Source organism: Ochotona princeps, chromosome 28 (assembly GCF_030435755.1).
Source record: "Ochotona princeps isolate mOchPri1 chromosome 28, mOchPri1.hap1, whole genome shotgun sequence".
Classification (NCBI taxonomy): domain Eukaryota; kingdom Metazoa; phylum Chordata; class Mammalia; order Lagomorpha; family Ochotonidae; genus Ochotona; species Ochotona princeps.
Window position 1 is genome coordinate 14,735,986 of NC_080859.1, and position 16,691 is coordinate 14,752,676.

At 39.8% G+C, this 16,691-nt stretch overlaps 1 protein-coding gene across 1 annotated transcript in view; it reads right to left on the bottom strand.

The window, feature by feature from the left end:
* Window positions 1–4,148, bottom strand: part of SLCO6A1 (solute carrier organic anion transporter family member 6A1) — a 28,654-nt gene extending 24,506 nt beyond the window's left edge. The window contains exons 1-2 of the mRNA XM_058656193.1: window positions 3,722–4,148; window positions 68–328 (exon numbers count right to left, since the gene is read on the bottom strand). Of these exons, the coding sequence (XP_058512176.1) occupies window positions 68–328; window positions 3,722–4,013 (553 nt within the window). The 5' untranslated portion in view covers window positions 4,014–4,148. The remainder of the gene's footprint in view (window positions 1–67; window positions 329–3,721) is intronic.
* Window positions 4,149–16,691: the final 12,543 nt, after the last annotated feature.

The window sequence follows — 16,691 nt, forward strand, 5'->3', positions numbered from 1 at the left end:
TCACCAGCATTAGCATAGTGCAATTGTTATAAAAGTACCATGGCTTACAATATATTTTCAATCTCACCTTCAACTTCTAGCTTCGATTTATTATTTTCACCACGTAGGTGGGGAAGACCAAGTATAATTGATCCAAATCCAACCCAGAAGGAGGAAAATGCAGTCCATTTCTTTCTGTCCCCTCTCCCTCCATAGTAGGATATTAATATTGCTACCAGGCAAGATGAAACATCATAGCTGGATGTCAATGCGATCCTTTCAAAAGTGCTCAGTTGATAATTCCTCTGAAAATTGTTACTGCTCAGATCTACGAGACCAAATACAATACCTGTAGTGTAAAAAGAACCAAAATAAGGTACATTTAAGATCACCATTACAGATATTAAAAGCAAACTCTACATTGATTTATGACTCTTCTAGCTTATTATGAAGGCTAAAAACTTATAAGCACAGAAGAATTCAATTTCTAAAATGCTAATGACACTGGACCTCTATGAAATTTTGATAGTTTAATTTTAAAGTAATTTTCACTCTCTCTATAAGAAAGTTCCTGAAAAATGCCATTTTATAATGTCACCTCACTGAGCATTGAGGTGACAACAAAATGTAATTTCAATCATAAAAAAAATTAATAAATTATACATCAAATCTTTATTTCTGTTACCTAAAATTGAAAATAAAACATAAAAATACTTGAAACACAACACATTCTCTTTCCCCTCCATAACCAGTATCCTGCATTTAAAATTTTCCATTTCTGTTTTTAACATTTTAAATATGATACAGCCATAAACAATAGCAACAATTTTCATCACCTTACATGTTAAATTAATGCATCATACTATATACATTTCTAACTCTCAGTACCCAAGCAGGAGAGAAAAATAACCATTCGAAGTGTTTGAACAAAATAAATTGATTGCTTGTCTGAAATGGTATAAAGTAGTTATTAGTCATAAGATATTATTATCTGCAAACCAAAGTTGCTGGGTCATTGCCTCCCACTGTTGTTGGAAAGGTAAGCCCTACATGTTTTTTGCAGGAAACCTATAGCCTGTCAATACCTTTATATTCTGACAGTCAGTCATTGGCTGCTTCTGCTGCTTTTGCAATAGCTAGAGTCAGATTCCAGGAGCACCATGCTGCCAATGGAACCACATTTGTTCTTGACCCTTTAACCACCTGCGCTGCTCCTGCTCCCAGGAATAACCACTAAAAGGGAGACAGGGATATTAAGAGGATTCCTCTCACCCCTTTTCAAACTCACTGCCGATCTCATCAGCAATTTAAGGATTTGTAAAATGTTGAATTCTCCCTGAACTTTCATAATTTAATTTGTTCATCTCCTGCTTTGATTTGAAGGAAAAAAATTATTTTTTGTTTCATTCACAAGCTTCTTTCCAGTAACTGAAACTTCACAAAAACTTCTAAAATTTGAGAATTAAGGTTGTCACTCTACGGAATATTATAAATCTCTAAAGGATTTTTACATGAAAATACAAACAAAACTTAGAGACCTTATGTACAATGGAATCCCATACCATTACAGGACTTAGAACCTGACTCATGCAACGGTTATTCAAAGATCTAACATTCATAAAATATACTGTACCCTGAGTAAAAAAGAGCCAATGCATATCAATAAGGTAGAGTGATAAATATGAATCAACATTTGCAATTTTGTTGAAAATATCATTTCTTAGGAAAAAATAATGAATTATTTCTGTACAAATTACAAAGCAAATTTCTGTTTCACAAATTTCTTGTTTCTATAACTTTATCTTTACCAGAACAAGGTACACCAAAATTTAATACCATTGCACCAAAAAATTTTTTTCTTTAGCTTCAAAGGTGAAATTTGAATACAATCTGTATCAGTACTTACAATATCATGCAATCATCTTCAGTAGAATTAAATTCCAAAGACTTGTTAATTGTGTGAAAAGCAAATCAATGTGGAAGTAGTTGACTTTCTAGATGAAGCCTCTGGTGCCATTTATATAAAACTGACATTGTTCCACAGTTTGAAAGAAATATTCTGTTACTGATGGGGTTATTTGGCTAATAATTATCACTTTAATTTTCATCTACAGATAGAAAAACTTGAAATTTAAAGTGAGTGTCAACCATTCTAGGCTTAACTAGTTACTGGAGCTAAATGAAAAGTTACACTTCTTAAAAATATCTCACAGAGGGCCCAGTGCGATGGCCTAACAGCTTAAGTCCTCGCCCTGAACGCACCGGGATCCCATATGGGCACTGGTTCTAATCCCGGCAGCCCTGCTTCCCATCCAGCTCCCTGCTTGTGGCCTGGGAAAGCAGTTGAAGATGGCCCAAAGTCGTGGGACCCTGCACCCATGTGGGAGACCACAAAGAGGCTCCAGATTCCTGGCTTCAGATCAGTGCAGCTCCAGCCGCTCCGGCCACTTGGGGAGTGAATCATCAGATGGAAGATCTTCCTCTCTGTCCTCCTCTCTGTATATCTGACTTTGTAATGAAAATAAAATAAAATAAATCTTTAAAAAAATCTTATAGATAAACCTCCCATGGCTGTATTATTGAACCATCCTTTTCAGCCACAGTCTTCTAAAATAACTACTAATTAAACAGAAAAGATAGAGACCTTCTGATTTCCACGTGGTCAGTAACATCACTGTGGATGACTCTTGGATTAACAGTAAATTTTGACAATGTGCAAGCCTTCAATTTTCATGCCATCTTTATAATCACTGTGATAAAAGGGTTTATTGGAAATAAAAAGCATGAACAAATAATCAATGGCAGTAATATATCCTATTCAATAAATAAAAACGTCAAAGCTACAAGAGTTCTTGGACTATTCTGTGAGGCTCTAACGTCACTGTTGAGGATTCATTGACTAAAGAAACTTCATCAACAGGCAGCCTGGTGACCAGGCATCTTGCAGGCAGCACAGGATACAGTAAATCTACTTGACACACCAAGGAAGTAGCAAAACCAGCAGCACTAAATACTTGCCCAACCACTCAGAATTAGGAAATTAGATCATTGATCCATATCATTCTTTCTATCCAGGAAGGCTCTTCACACTGTTGCTGAAAACAAAGTTTCACTAACACTATGCCCAGATAGGATCTAGAAAGAAAGAGTTATTGCTAATTATCAAAGTGACAGCTCTAGTCACAACATATAATTCACACATGTAAAAACGTGACCAGAAAGGCTTATCACCTGTTTTGGTCATCATCCAGCCAAACTTATCTTATTTGTAAAAGAAACCTTCCGAAACAAAACAGGCTTGCAGACTTTCAATATTCACTAAATACCTGGCCCTCAGAACCACAGCAAACCATCAAGATTTCATTCAATTATCTCTTGTTCCAAGATATTTCTTTGGGAATCTCAAATGATCAATGATGTATTCATCTTCTCACATGGTTTTTGTTTGCTTTGGGGTGTGTGTGTGTGTGTTTAATCACGTACAGCCATTTTGCTGGCTCCCAATGTGAAATGACCCAACAGTCCTTCAACTAAGCCACGCATGCATAGAACAAACTCCATGGCCCACAAAGTGGTAAAGGGGCTGTGACACTGGGGTGGCTCGGGAGCACAACCTGAAGGTGTCAAGCGTCAGCCGTTTTGCTATGAGGCCCACAGCTTAAGATCAGAGACCCCAAACCTCCTATCCATACAAGTGCTGCCCACCGTGGCCCACCCATTGGTACTGTCCGGCAAGACCTACCTTGAGCCACCACAAGGATGCAGTAAACAACCATGAAGCAACCAATGCCATTAAAACGCTGACAGCAGGGGAACACAAGACAGCCCAGGCCGCAAGGCTCCTCATCCTGGCTTTTCTCTTTGACTACTCGGGGCTTCTTGGGAGCCCTAGGCTTGTGTCGTCCCTTTTTTCGGGGACTGCCCAACTTCGTTATGCCAGTTGGAAACACCTTCGGGTACTGGGTTTTCCTGTGGACTGTTATGGTCTCTCCAGCGCCCTCTGCCTTCGGGCGAGCCAAAGCACTGAGCTCCATATGCGGAGGGTGATGACCCCTTCTGGGTCCCACACACTGCAAGATCCAGGAGGTTCAGGGACCGTGGCCCAGCACCGGTCTGCCCCGTCCGGCACGGGCATTGGAAGACTAAGCCACAACTGGCACCTGCAGCCCGAGCCCACCCCCGCGAGGACACTGCTCCGCAGGGGGTTGACATGCCCTGGGAGAACCTCTCAGTCTGTTCAATCTGAATATTGTTCAGGACCAGACCAAAAGCTCAAGGATCATTCGCATTTGGAAAATGCAAAGGAAAAATTAGAACTGAAATACCACTTAACGCTCCCAAGGATTCTGGGATGCTCCCAAGGATTCTGGGATTTCACCTTATTTACAATCCTGTTACACAAGCTAGCCTATGACAATGTCATGGGCACTAGTGGCACACATGAGACTCCTTGATCAGAAACAAAGAACATAGTTATTCATGGCAAAACAGGCAAAAAACAGGGATCTAATGTTGGCTGCCCTTTAATCCTGCCATCCAAATCCCACAACAGTTGGATGTCTCTTGCCACTGCAACCAGAGAAATCTGAGCTTAAACAGTTTAATACTTTTCTAATGCACTATTAAGTTTCATCTTCTCCTGAAGGCGTTTTTACATTCTCTCTTTAGGTAGCTTCCTGCAAACGCCATTCGAAAAAATCATGGCTCACTGACTTACTAACTTACCGACTTACCCAGGAAAAAACACACAGGCATAATTAGAATCTGTTGTAAATGCCCTTTCCAAAAAAATGAGAGCAAAATAAGATTAAAACAAAAACAAAAAGCTGTATGAATTTGGTGGCAGCATACTTGTTCAATAAAAACTGAAAAAACTGAAAAAACAGTAACCTTGTGCAGTAAAAATAACTAAATATTACAGTTTAAAAATGTACCTTAACATTTTTGAAAGATAACAGCTTAAAGCAAAAATAATTACATGACATATATTTGGATTGTTGACATGTAGCAAAACATGTACGATCATAATAGTACAAAAATGAGAGGGAATATATGGTAATATTTCCTTGTAAGATCCCTATGTTGATTTTAAAATCATATGATAATAGTTATGCATTCAGGGACCTGGCACAGTAGCTTAGTGGCAAAAGTCCTTGCTTTGCATGTGCCAGGATCCCATAAGGGCAGCGGTTCTAATCTCGGCGGCTCTGCTTCCCATCCAGCTCCCTGCTTGTGGCCTGGGAAAACAGTTGAGGACGGCCTAAAGCCTTGGGACCCTGCACCTGCGTGGGAGACCCCCAAGAAGTTCCTGGCTCCTGGCTTCGTATTGGCGCAGCACCTACGGTTGCTGTCTCTTGGGGAGTGAATCATCAGACGGAAGATATTCCTCTCTGTCTCTCCTCCTCTCTGTATAACTGACTTTGTAATAAAAATAATTAAATCTTTAGAAAAAAAATTTTCTTAGTTCTCTCCTTACAACTAAGACACCCCTTCTCCAGTTTATGTTCAGTATTTTAAGATAATTTGCTGCCACCTAGAGGACACATACTTTCAGGTTTTTGTTTCGTTTTTGTTTTTGCTGAATTGAAACTAAATGAGCTTAAGACATTTATAATAAGCTACCATTAATTATGCTACTTAATTTTTAGTAAATGCTTTTCAATTATTTTTCAATCATAAAATCATTTAACATCCAATATGCTTCGAGTACTCGAGCTTTGCAAGTTGAATCAGGAATTTTTTTTTCTTATTTATGTTTTAAATGATCTTACTTAGTTGATTAGGGTACAAAGGGTCAAGAGCTACAGGAAAGTGGGTAATACCATTGTTTCCATACTAATATCATTTTCCCCCTGTATCTGGAGTCAGGGGAGAAACAAGGGAAAAGCCCCACCCAGCCCCCCACCCATCCCAGGTCCCCGATGTGAGGCACGCTCCGAGGGTCCTGCTCAAGCAGTTTTGACAGTTCAGCAGTTCTGAATTGCTGCCAATCTTGCCGTTCCAATTGCGACAAAACCTATATTTTTGCCCTGATTTGTTGTTCAGTGAACTAACATTAGCATCCCATATCTGAATTCCATTTGAGTCTAAACTGCTCTACTTCTGATCCAATCCTCTTCTAATGCACCCGAGAAAGCAGCAGAACATCGCACAGGTGCCTGGGCTCCCGCCCTCCACATTGGGGTTCCACATGGAGATCCGTGATCCTTGCCTAAGGCCTGGACCAGCCCCAGACATTCCAGAAATTTGGGGAATGAATCAACAGATGTAAGATCTCTGTTGCTCACACTCTCACCCTTTCTCTCTTTCTCATCATTCTGACTTTCAAACAAATAAATTTCTTCAAAAAAAAAAAAAACTATTAAGAAGTGCCAATTACAATGAGAATATTCAGCAAGAAGATTTACACTAAGTAAGAGAATTAAAATTTATTCCCTTGGAAATCATTTCATCTAGTATTTGACAAATATGAATTTTCTAAGCCAGAGACTAAATATAGAAGAACATTCTGGTAGAGGGAACAGCTGGTGAGAGAATCACAGTGACTTTGAGGAACTGAGCAAAGGCCAGTAGATTAGAGTTTAAATGTGTGTAACCTTGAACCACATGCTGACTTCCAGCTTCAATTTACTAAACACTGGGCGGTCACCAGTGAAAGAGGAGGCAATCGTACCAAACTGTGTGCAATCTGCAAAAATCTGCCAAGAGGGAACAGCCAGAAAGTGGACTGACCCGAGGTCAAAAAAATACGTAGGAAGATGTAGCTGATATTCTAGGATTTAAAACAAAATAAATAATAGGGCCCGGCGGCGTGGCCTAGCGGCTAAAGTCCTCGCCTTGAACGCGCCGGGGTCCCAGATGGGTGCCGGTTCTAATCCTGGCAGCTCCAGCTTCCAATCCAGCTCCCTGCTTGTGGCCTGGGAAAGCAGTGAAGGATGTTCCAAATGCTTTGGGATCCTGCCCCTGTGTGGGAGACCTGGAAGAGGTTCCTGGTTCCCAGCTTCAGACTGGCGCAGCACCGGCCGTTGCGGCTCACTTAGGGAGTGAATCATTGGACAGAAGATCTTCCTCTCTGTCTCTCCTCCTCTCTGACTTTGTACTAAAAATAAATAAATCTTAAAAAAAAAAAAGAAAACACACAACAATACTTTTTAAGCTGTGATATAGATACTATATATATAAGTAACATCCAAATGTTCTTCCTTGAGCTGGATCATTTGGGAAACCAATGGCTTCCTAAGAAACTTATTTAAGAAGACTACAGAATAACCAATCTAATTAAAAGGTCAAAATCAATGAAGATAATTACAATTCTCCTTCTATAATGCATTCTGACACAGGAAGAGGAATTGGAGAGGCTTTTCCCAACTTTTGACACCTAAATCAATGCTAGGGAATGAGCTACTCACCACGTTAAGTAAGTAAACAGGTTTTAGTCTGTTGCAATTAAGCCTTAGAGCTATCAATTTCATTTGTCAGTAAATTGTAGTGTTTACCAGGTAAACACTTAGAGGAAGTGGCAGAAAATTGACATTGTCTCCTCCCGTGTACAAAATTTTACTTAAAGCATAGATTACTGTGTGTCTCCAAGCCTTATAAAATAAACACAACTCTTGTCCTATTTAACTCATGGATTGTTGTGGCTCAGTAGAGATCATTTTGTATCACATTTTTAAAAGTCATATGATTCAGTTGTAAGTGCACTTTTGTATATGACTCAGACTCTTCCTAGCCTTGCACACCAAACGCTTTTTCTATAGCTGTGCTCACCATCAGGCTGTTGCTGTGAACATGTGTTATTTCCATTTTACACCTTAAGACACAGAAATGATAGCTAACTACTCCAACATGGCCACGTGGCAGGGGTGGCACCCATACTTAAAGATGTGTTATCATCAATGAGTAGGACCTCAAAGCATAAGTAGACCAAGTAAACTACTCTAACACCTGCTCTTTCTGGGAACTCCTTTCACGCTACCCCTGCCATGGATTAATTCTCTCTCTATTAATTCAAATTTACCTGGTGCAGATGGAGCTTCTCCAAGGCACAGAGAATGGAAAGAGAGGGAGACAGGGTACGAAAGAAGTGTTATTTTTCTTTGTCCACTTAAGGCCTAATTAAAGGAACATTAAAGTCGATCTAGCTATCATTGGTCCATTTGTAAGGATAAAAGCTTACTGAGATGATGGCTTTGATTAGCTCATTCTCACCAATGTAGGATTACTAAATGGATTTTAATACTTTTTAATAATTTGATTTTATAAAATACTTTGTGGAGAAAACTTATTTTTAACTTCTAGTCTATTAGAAAAATAAATAATTCGAAAGCAAGTATGAGGACCACATTTTAAAAGGCTTATTCAAAAAAATAAATAGTTCAAAACCAAGCATGTTCAACAGGAAAATAGGCAAGGGCTACTCAAAGGAAATACACCCCCAAGCTCTCATACCAACACTTTTCCATTTTCTATTTTCTAGCATTAGTCTCAGAAAGGGGTACTGTGGGGATTTTTTATTTTAAAATATTTTATTTATCATTTATTTTCATTTTATTTCAGAGGCAGAGAGAGACATACAGGCAGAGGCAGGCATAGATCTTCCTTATGCTGCTTAACTCCCTAAATGCTCCCACAGCCAGGACTAGGCCAGCCTGAAGGCAGTAGTCTGGAGCTCAACCCGGGTGTTCCATGTGGGCAGTAAGAATCTTAGCACTTGAACCATCACTTGCTGCTCCCCAGGGTGCACATTCCAGGAAGCTTCCACCAAGAGTAAAACCACCGGGAATTCAACCCTGGCACCTGCCACAGCATGCCATCATCCCAAACACAGTCTAAACCACTGCAGCAAACATCGGCCCCTCTGTTACTAAAACAATTCCTACCAAATGTCACTGAAGGTTTCCACAAAAATATCATCAGTTATTTGCTCATTTATAAATCTGTAAAGAGAAGTTCTACTCTATACAAAAACAATCAAATGAGAAATTAGGACATGCTTCCCAGCCCAATGTTTGGTGTATTTTAGCTACTCAAAAGCTAGGATCATTCTTCTTTCCTTTTTAATACATAGAAATGAGAACTTTTAGCTAGTTCTATCCAAATCATTGTATATATGGCTAAAACTAAATAATGAGAACAGCTATCCCTTGACAAGGGCCCTGTGAAGAGCCCCACTTCCCTGTTATTCCATTAGCCCTGCCCTCTATTAATTAAGCACACACATTTTCTTCTTTCAAGAAAGAAGGAAAATTGGCCTGAGTGCTACTAAATTTATTGAAGTCATAAAGGAAGCCATAATTCAAGCCACAGCTGAATGAAAGACATAGATACTTAAAAATATATCACTGAATTATTACATAAAGGCAATAAAACTTCATAACAAAAACTACCCCAAAGGCAATCACTATTAGAGAGCCCTATTTTTTAAAAATATTAATTTGTTTTTACTGAAAGACAGGTTTACAGAACAAATAAGAGACAAAGAGAAAGATCTTCCATCAGCTGGTATTCTCCCCAAGTGGCCACAATGGCCAGAGCTGAGCTGAGCTGAGCTGATCCAAAGCCAGCAGCCAGGAGTTTCTCCAGGGTCTCCCACATGGGTGCAAGGTCCCAAGGCTTTAGGCTATCTTCTACTGCTTTCCCAGGCCACGAGCAGGGAGCTGGATAGGGAGTGGAGTTGCCGGGATTAGAACCGGCGCCCATACAGGATGCTGGTGCATGCAGGGGGAGGATAAGCCCACGGAACCATTGTGCCAGCCACAGAGAATCCTACTAATATAAGATAGAAATTCCTATCAAATCAAGCAAAATTACTTAATAGTCTTAAATACAGACATTTCGCCAAACATAAATATCCCAAAACTTCAAGCTCAAAGCAACCAATCATCTCTGGCAGGAAATCAAGTGTAAATGCAGCCCTAGAGAAGAATGGGACCACGTGGAGAGCCAAGAGGTTTTATACATGTTAACATAATCTTGTAGCACATCCATGAAGGAAAAAAAAACTCTTGAACAGGGAATTCTGACACTGTATGCTTACTTTTTTTTGCTTGTTTTACCCATTCTGCAATATTTGATGGTTTCTCCAAGTGACAGATAAGTCTAAACAAGTCTCACCTGTAACTGCTATAACTACACTACCAGACAGAAGTTGCTTATCAATGTCAAACATTTCTTTCAGCTTATGGCTGTGGGAGGTTTATAGTCCAGGATCCCCACAGATCGGTGATGAGGTCGGTATGTGGTGGAATGCATGGAGAAGATCATGCTGCTTGCTAGGCAGCAGACGAGGAAATGCTCTATGTGTCTGGGGTCTCTCCTTACATTTTCTAACACCGTGCAGTAAGCTTCAATCCAGTAACTTTCCGAGAGCCCCACCTGCAGATACCATAATTCAGTCAAGTCTCCATCCTCTTTAGTTTCATAACTTATGAATCTGGAGTTTGAATGTCTGCATGAATCAGGAAGCCAAAAGGTATCCAAATCATAGAACCAAGGTAGTTCATAAGTTTGTGGAATGTTCTCCTCTGACTTTGAAAACAAGTTATCATAAACATTTGGATCATCATTTCACAAATCTCTGATGAATCTGGCTTATTTACATCCGTGTCTTTTCATTTAAGATCAGTAAATTGCGTCTTTACTGTTTAATAAAGGAGAATGAGCAAAGCTACTGAGAATGGCAAGAAGAACTGACCCACACTTTGTGGCTTATGACTTTGTTGTGAGATGTGCTATGCAAAGGTTCAATTAACGTATCAACTTAAATGCAACAGAATTAAAGGTTATAATACCTCCAAGTGGAAGAGTTTAATTCTCTCTTTATACAAATTTAAAGTATACAAACAAAACTTTGATCTTATTCGTCTATTTTTAATTTCTTCAATAATATGCATTGATTTGGGTTACTGCCTGTAGACCTTGGTGGTGGATTGTTTCTTTGAGAAATGATACCCTTCTTGTACCCTTGTTGGTGATCATCCAACATATATCAGCATGAGACTGAACCCATGCATCATACCACTATCACAATCATTAACTTTTCATTATATGAACTTTATTTTCCTGCCACTGAATTCAAACTCAAAGGAAATTGTACTTTCCTTATAGACTGATTTCTTTTAAGACTTAAAAATTAGTTGGAATTATGAATTATAAATACACACTACATGAGAGGGCTCAAATAGTTAATGAAAGTATATATTATGAAAAAGTTATATATGAAATTCAAAGCAAGTGAACTAAAATAAATGTATCCTTTGATTCTCTGTTTCCATGACCTTTTTGAAGAGTCCTGGCTTGTAGGTTGTTCGTTGTATGTGTGTGTTTGTGTGTGTGTGTGTTACCCTTAATATTGAACTAGCAAGTCTTGTCCTGCTTAAAATAACCAGTTGCTATCTTGCTGTTTTGTACCAAATTCTCATTATAATTCTTCATCTTTAGATTTCAGCTGCACTCTTCCACACAGGCCTTTGTGATAGAGGGCGAGGAATGGATTCTTGAAAGCTTTGTTCCTCTACTCAGTTCCTTTCTGGTACAGCGTCCAGTGTTTTATGTTGGCCTTTTTTTCTGTGGGATTCTTAAATCAGATTAGATAGAACTGCCTTCTCCCAAGAGAAGGAAAGGAATAAACCAGGGGTCTTGGTCATAGGTAGCGGATGGCTGTGAGCTTCCCAGTGCCCAATCAGAGGAAAGATGAAGGGCCGACGGATGGCTTCTGGTATTTCTGGGGCTCCGTGGTCAGAAGACACGCTCTCAGCCCAAACGAATGGTTGAAGTCCCCACCTGGTTGAACCTGCCATGCCTCACCACCTTTCCAGTGCTGTGGAGAGCCAGGGTGCGAAGCATCTCCCAGAAGAAAGGACACAGGCCCAAGAAAAGCTCCTGATTAACTGCTCTGAGTCTGCCAGAGTGGATCTCCTGGGCCAGGAAACAACAGGCCAACAGGGGCTGCCCAGTGCTTATTTTCAAAACAAGATCATTAAGAATGTTTGCTAAATGGCCACCTAGTGATTTTTCTAGTCCATGTACTATGGTTGAAGCCAATTTAAGCTGCGCCTTATAACAAATTGGTTATGCAAACTGTTGCTTGTGTAAAGATGAGTATGTTGCTTCTTTAACTTTCCTCAGTGATCTACTGTTGGCCTCTTGCCTTCTGCAAAAGTGGGTAAACTTTATTCAAGGAATGGCTACTATTGTTCACTAGCACAGAGCAGATAATTATTTGAGATTTTCCCAAGTCCTCTTTCATTTGATAACTTTCGTTTTACTGCAAATTGTGCCTCCTGGGGAACTGCTTTGATGAAATGACTTTGTTTATGCTTTTCTACTTTTTTTTCTTTGTTTGCTTGTTTTACAAAGCTGATTCTGTAACACAGAGGATAAGGTGACCCCTGGGAAATCAGCAAGATTCCCAGACAAAACACAAGTACTTACTGTGCTTGGCCTGACTTGCTGGAATAAAAGGAAGCGATAACATGAAAATAAGTATTATGGAACACAAGTTAGAAAAAAAAGATCGCATTAAATATGATGCAAGACAGCCAAAAATAAATAAAATCACAATCAATGTGTATTATAATAGCCCTGAAATTCAGACATACTTCAGAGAATTTCATCTAGCTGTTCCTAAAATCATGATAAAACTGCCGAGTTTTCCATTTGTCACTCTATTCCTGGTATAGAAATCACCAGCTGGAAGCAGGGCTCTGTGTGGGACGCGTGCTCTGTTTACTAAGGCAATAGCTTCTGGCCTGCTGCATAGCCAATACCCACAGTCCAGGCAGGAACCAGCAAAAGCTGATAGGAGGAGAAGAATCGTCTATTCCTTTACATTATGTGGGCCAATAGAATTATTCAGAATTAAAGTTCTGATAGCCAACTATATACTTACATTCAAGAATCAATTAGAGCAGCCAGCATTGTGGCACAGGGAGTAAAGTCGCTGCCTTCAATACCTGTATCCCATATGGGCTCCACTTCCCATCCTGGCCTGGGAAACACAGTGGAAGATGGCCCAAGTGTCTGGGTCTCTGCACCCAAGTGGGACACTCGAATGAAGCTCCTGGCTCCTGGTTTTGGCATGGGCCCACCCTGGCTGTTGTAACCATCTGGAGTGTAAACCAACAGATACGAGATTCTCTCTCTGTGTGTGTCCCCTACTTTCTATCTCATTCTCACTCTAAAACTTCGATTTTCAAATGAATAAATAAGCCTTTTTCCAAAAAAACAGACTCACTTGATCACTCCCAGAAAAAGAAAAATAATGACATTGATTTAATCAGTGAGCTGGTTAATCCATTAAGAGAGGATGTGTGTGTGGGAGATTTCCTAACCGGAAAATTGACCTTGCTTGTTGTTTGACTGAACTGATTGGCAGTTTTAGTAAAAAAAAAAAAAAAAAAAAAAAAAAAGAAGAAGAAGAAGAAAGAAAGAAGAAAAGGAGGAGGAAGAAGAAGGAGGAGGAGGAGGAGGAGAAGAGGAAGAGGAAGAAGAATTGTGTAAATCTGGATGAAGTGCTTCTCCCCAGCTCTCAGTGGCTGATATGGGCTGGTCCCTCCCTCCCCTCCCAGATGCCAGCTGGACATTGTTATAAGGCATCATGTTCCACTAAACAAGATGCAGTTAATACTGAGACCCATGCTAATGATACTGAGAAAGTCCAAAGTCCCTTTGGGTTCTGGAATAAAACTAGTCACAAGTAATAACATTGACACATTTACAATAATGAGAGTCTCAAAATAGTTACCACTCTACCATTCACCCATAATCACCATTAAAAAAAGACTTATTTATTTTTACTTCAAAGGCGTATTTTACAGAGAGAAGAAAGGAGAGACAGAGGAAGAAGGTCTTCCATTCGCTAGTCACTCTCTAAATGGCAGCAATGGCCAGAGCTGAACTGATTTGGAGCTGGAAGCCAGGAGCTTCTGGGTCTCGCACGTGAGCACAAGGTCCAAAAGACTTCAGTCATCCTCTGCTGCTTTCCCATGCCTACATAAACAAAGAGCTGGACTGGAAGTGGAGCAACTGGAATGTGAACCTGTGCCCATATGGATGCTGTCTCCACAAAGTGGAAGATTAGCTTGCTGTGCCACCGCACTGGCTGCTCTAATCATTCTTTTTACATTAAAAAATTTTTAAAGACTCCTTTAATATCTAGTCTAAATATCAACTGGAAATCGAGTACACCTATTAAACTTACCCAAACCTGCTCACAAAATAGTTTACACCATGCCTGTGCCTGCGGAAGTGTTATGAGCTGTGTTGCCTGATCTATTCTACCGGGTTTTTAGTATTCCTTTTTATTTTTTAAGATTTATTTCTTTGTATTGCCAAGTCAGATAAACAGAGAGGAGGAGAGACAGAGAGGAAGATCTTCTGTCCATCGACTCACTCCCCAAGTGGCCACAGTGGCAGAAGCTGAGCTGATCCAAAGCCAGCAGCCTCTTCCAGGTCTCTCACGCAGGTGCAGGATCCCAAGGCTTTGGGCCGTCCTCCACTGCTTTCCCAGGCCACAAACTAGGAGCTGGATGGGAAGCAGGGCTGCTGGGATTAGAACTGGTTCCTATATGGGATCCCAGCACGTGCCAGGTAAGGACCTTAGCGGCTAGGCCACTGCACCCAGTTTTTAGTATTCTAATGCAGAGCTTCAGGAAACTACCACAGAAGTCCTTGTAGCCAGAATAATGCCTGAAATAAGTTATGAGTCTAACCTGTGAGTTGGAGTAAACTCTCAATCTCTTCTCCCTCAAAGAGAGGCTTAGGGAGGAAACATTAGAAAAGGTTACCAAACACTTGGCAAGGATTTCAGGTCTCTTTCTGGCTCCTCTTTTCTCCTCTTTCCAGCTTTGAAGCACCCTTATGGAGAGCCAGAAATGAACTCTATCCTGTTCATCTCCCTACAGAACACTTGCCCAGCCAGTTCCTTTGGTTCAAGTTGTTTGCTTCCACTATGAAGGATCACCAGTTAAGAATTTGCTTGAGTGTCCTTATCATCATTGCACAAATCCTGTGCAATTAACAAGTTTGCTATAGATTCAACCCTTCTAATATGACGTCTTCCTTCTACCCCAGAAGGAAAAAAAAAACTAACAAAAAATAGGTAATTTGTCTGAACAACTAAGCAACATCCATCTAAAAATAAAGCTTTAGGGAAATGTCCGTCATGTCCAGAACACCACACTATCAAGTACAGGAAACTCCATCACTACGGGGACCGTGTCTTCATTGCTTGCAGAGTTGCAGAATGTAGGCAGAAACACTGAGCCTTTGGATGTGTGAAATGCAAGGAACAGGATCTTCTTCGCATCCGTAAGCAGAGGTACTTTCTCTGAGTAACTCCTGTTAAACTGCTTAACTTCAACATCATCTGCTTCCTCAGGAATAAGTTGCAGACTAAATCTTGTCCTCTTGCATACAAGAATGGTGCAAGAGTGTCTTCATGAAATGCATATTAACTTCCTCAAAGGGAAGATGATTGTAGAACGTAATTCTTGAACGAAACCTCTTTCCATCAGAAGGCCCCAAAACAGGATATAGTCCTGACAAGCCACAGACCCAGAGAACAAATTGTTCCTGTGATACTAGAGGAAGCAGGGTCTACAATCATTGAGCTGTTTGTTTGTTTGTTTGTTTGTTTGTTTGTTTTTGTACAAATCTTAACCACACAATGGACACAACTGGTTCTATACAAAAGAGTGAGGGCTCTACAGAAATTATTCGCCAAAAGTTTAGAATTGCATCTTTTCACTTGATTTTGAAGAACTGAGCAGTTTATTTCATCGTTTGATATACTTGCAGAATGAAACATTACCTAAATTAATAAACAAATTTTTCATTTTCTTGTAAGTACCTGAAATAGTTCTGTAACATTAAGCAATCTGACAATACGTTAAACAATGCATACTTGAAAAAGATGAGAAACAATTTAGCCCTGGAACACTCATGGGCACAGTGGGAATAGCAGCATCCTCTCGGCTGCAGGTACTCTTTGGAGACCCACGCTGCTAGGAAACACAAGAAACATAAAGTTTTTCAACCAGTTGGGATGACCATTCTAAATTGTGTGGGGGGGGAAACAGTTCCCCATTGCAGCGTGTCTTAGAAAAACACTAGGCTGGCTGTTCAATGATAAGGGCATGCCCAGATGCAACAATGATTTCTAGTACCTCACATTAACAATTTTGTTTCTGAAGTTTAGCATCTAAAAAGCAAGAATTGTGCACCTGGAAGTTCACACATTCAATTTATAAAATACACAGAATATGTTTAATGTCCTGGTACTAGCAATGTTCTGTAGAATTCAGAAGTCTTTTTAAATTTATTAAGAATTAAAAAGTTTTAGAAAAACAAACCCTTCTTAAAATATACTTTTCATAGTGTAAATATGGGAGAAAATAATGTGTGGACCCAAATATACCCATGCACTGATGTTTTCCACTGCTTCGGTTTTTCTCTTACAGGTGTAATTCAGCATTTCTGATGACTTTAGGTAGCATTTACATTGATTGGGTGGAAGAAGTTTTCATCAAATAAATAAAAGAAATATATTCAGATACATTATATGTGAGCACTTAACAGTTGAAGTCTAATTTTAATTTTTTAAAACAATATAGTCTTTTACCTCTCAACTGCATTCGGTTATCTATAATAAGCACTAAAAGTACTCAATGTCTTGTGTGCCATAGTAAAAGTTTGCGTTGAAATTGGCT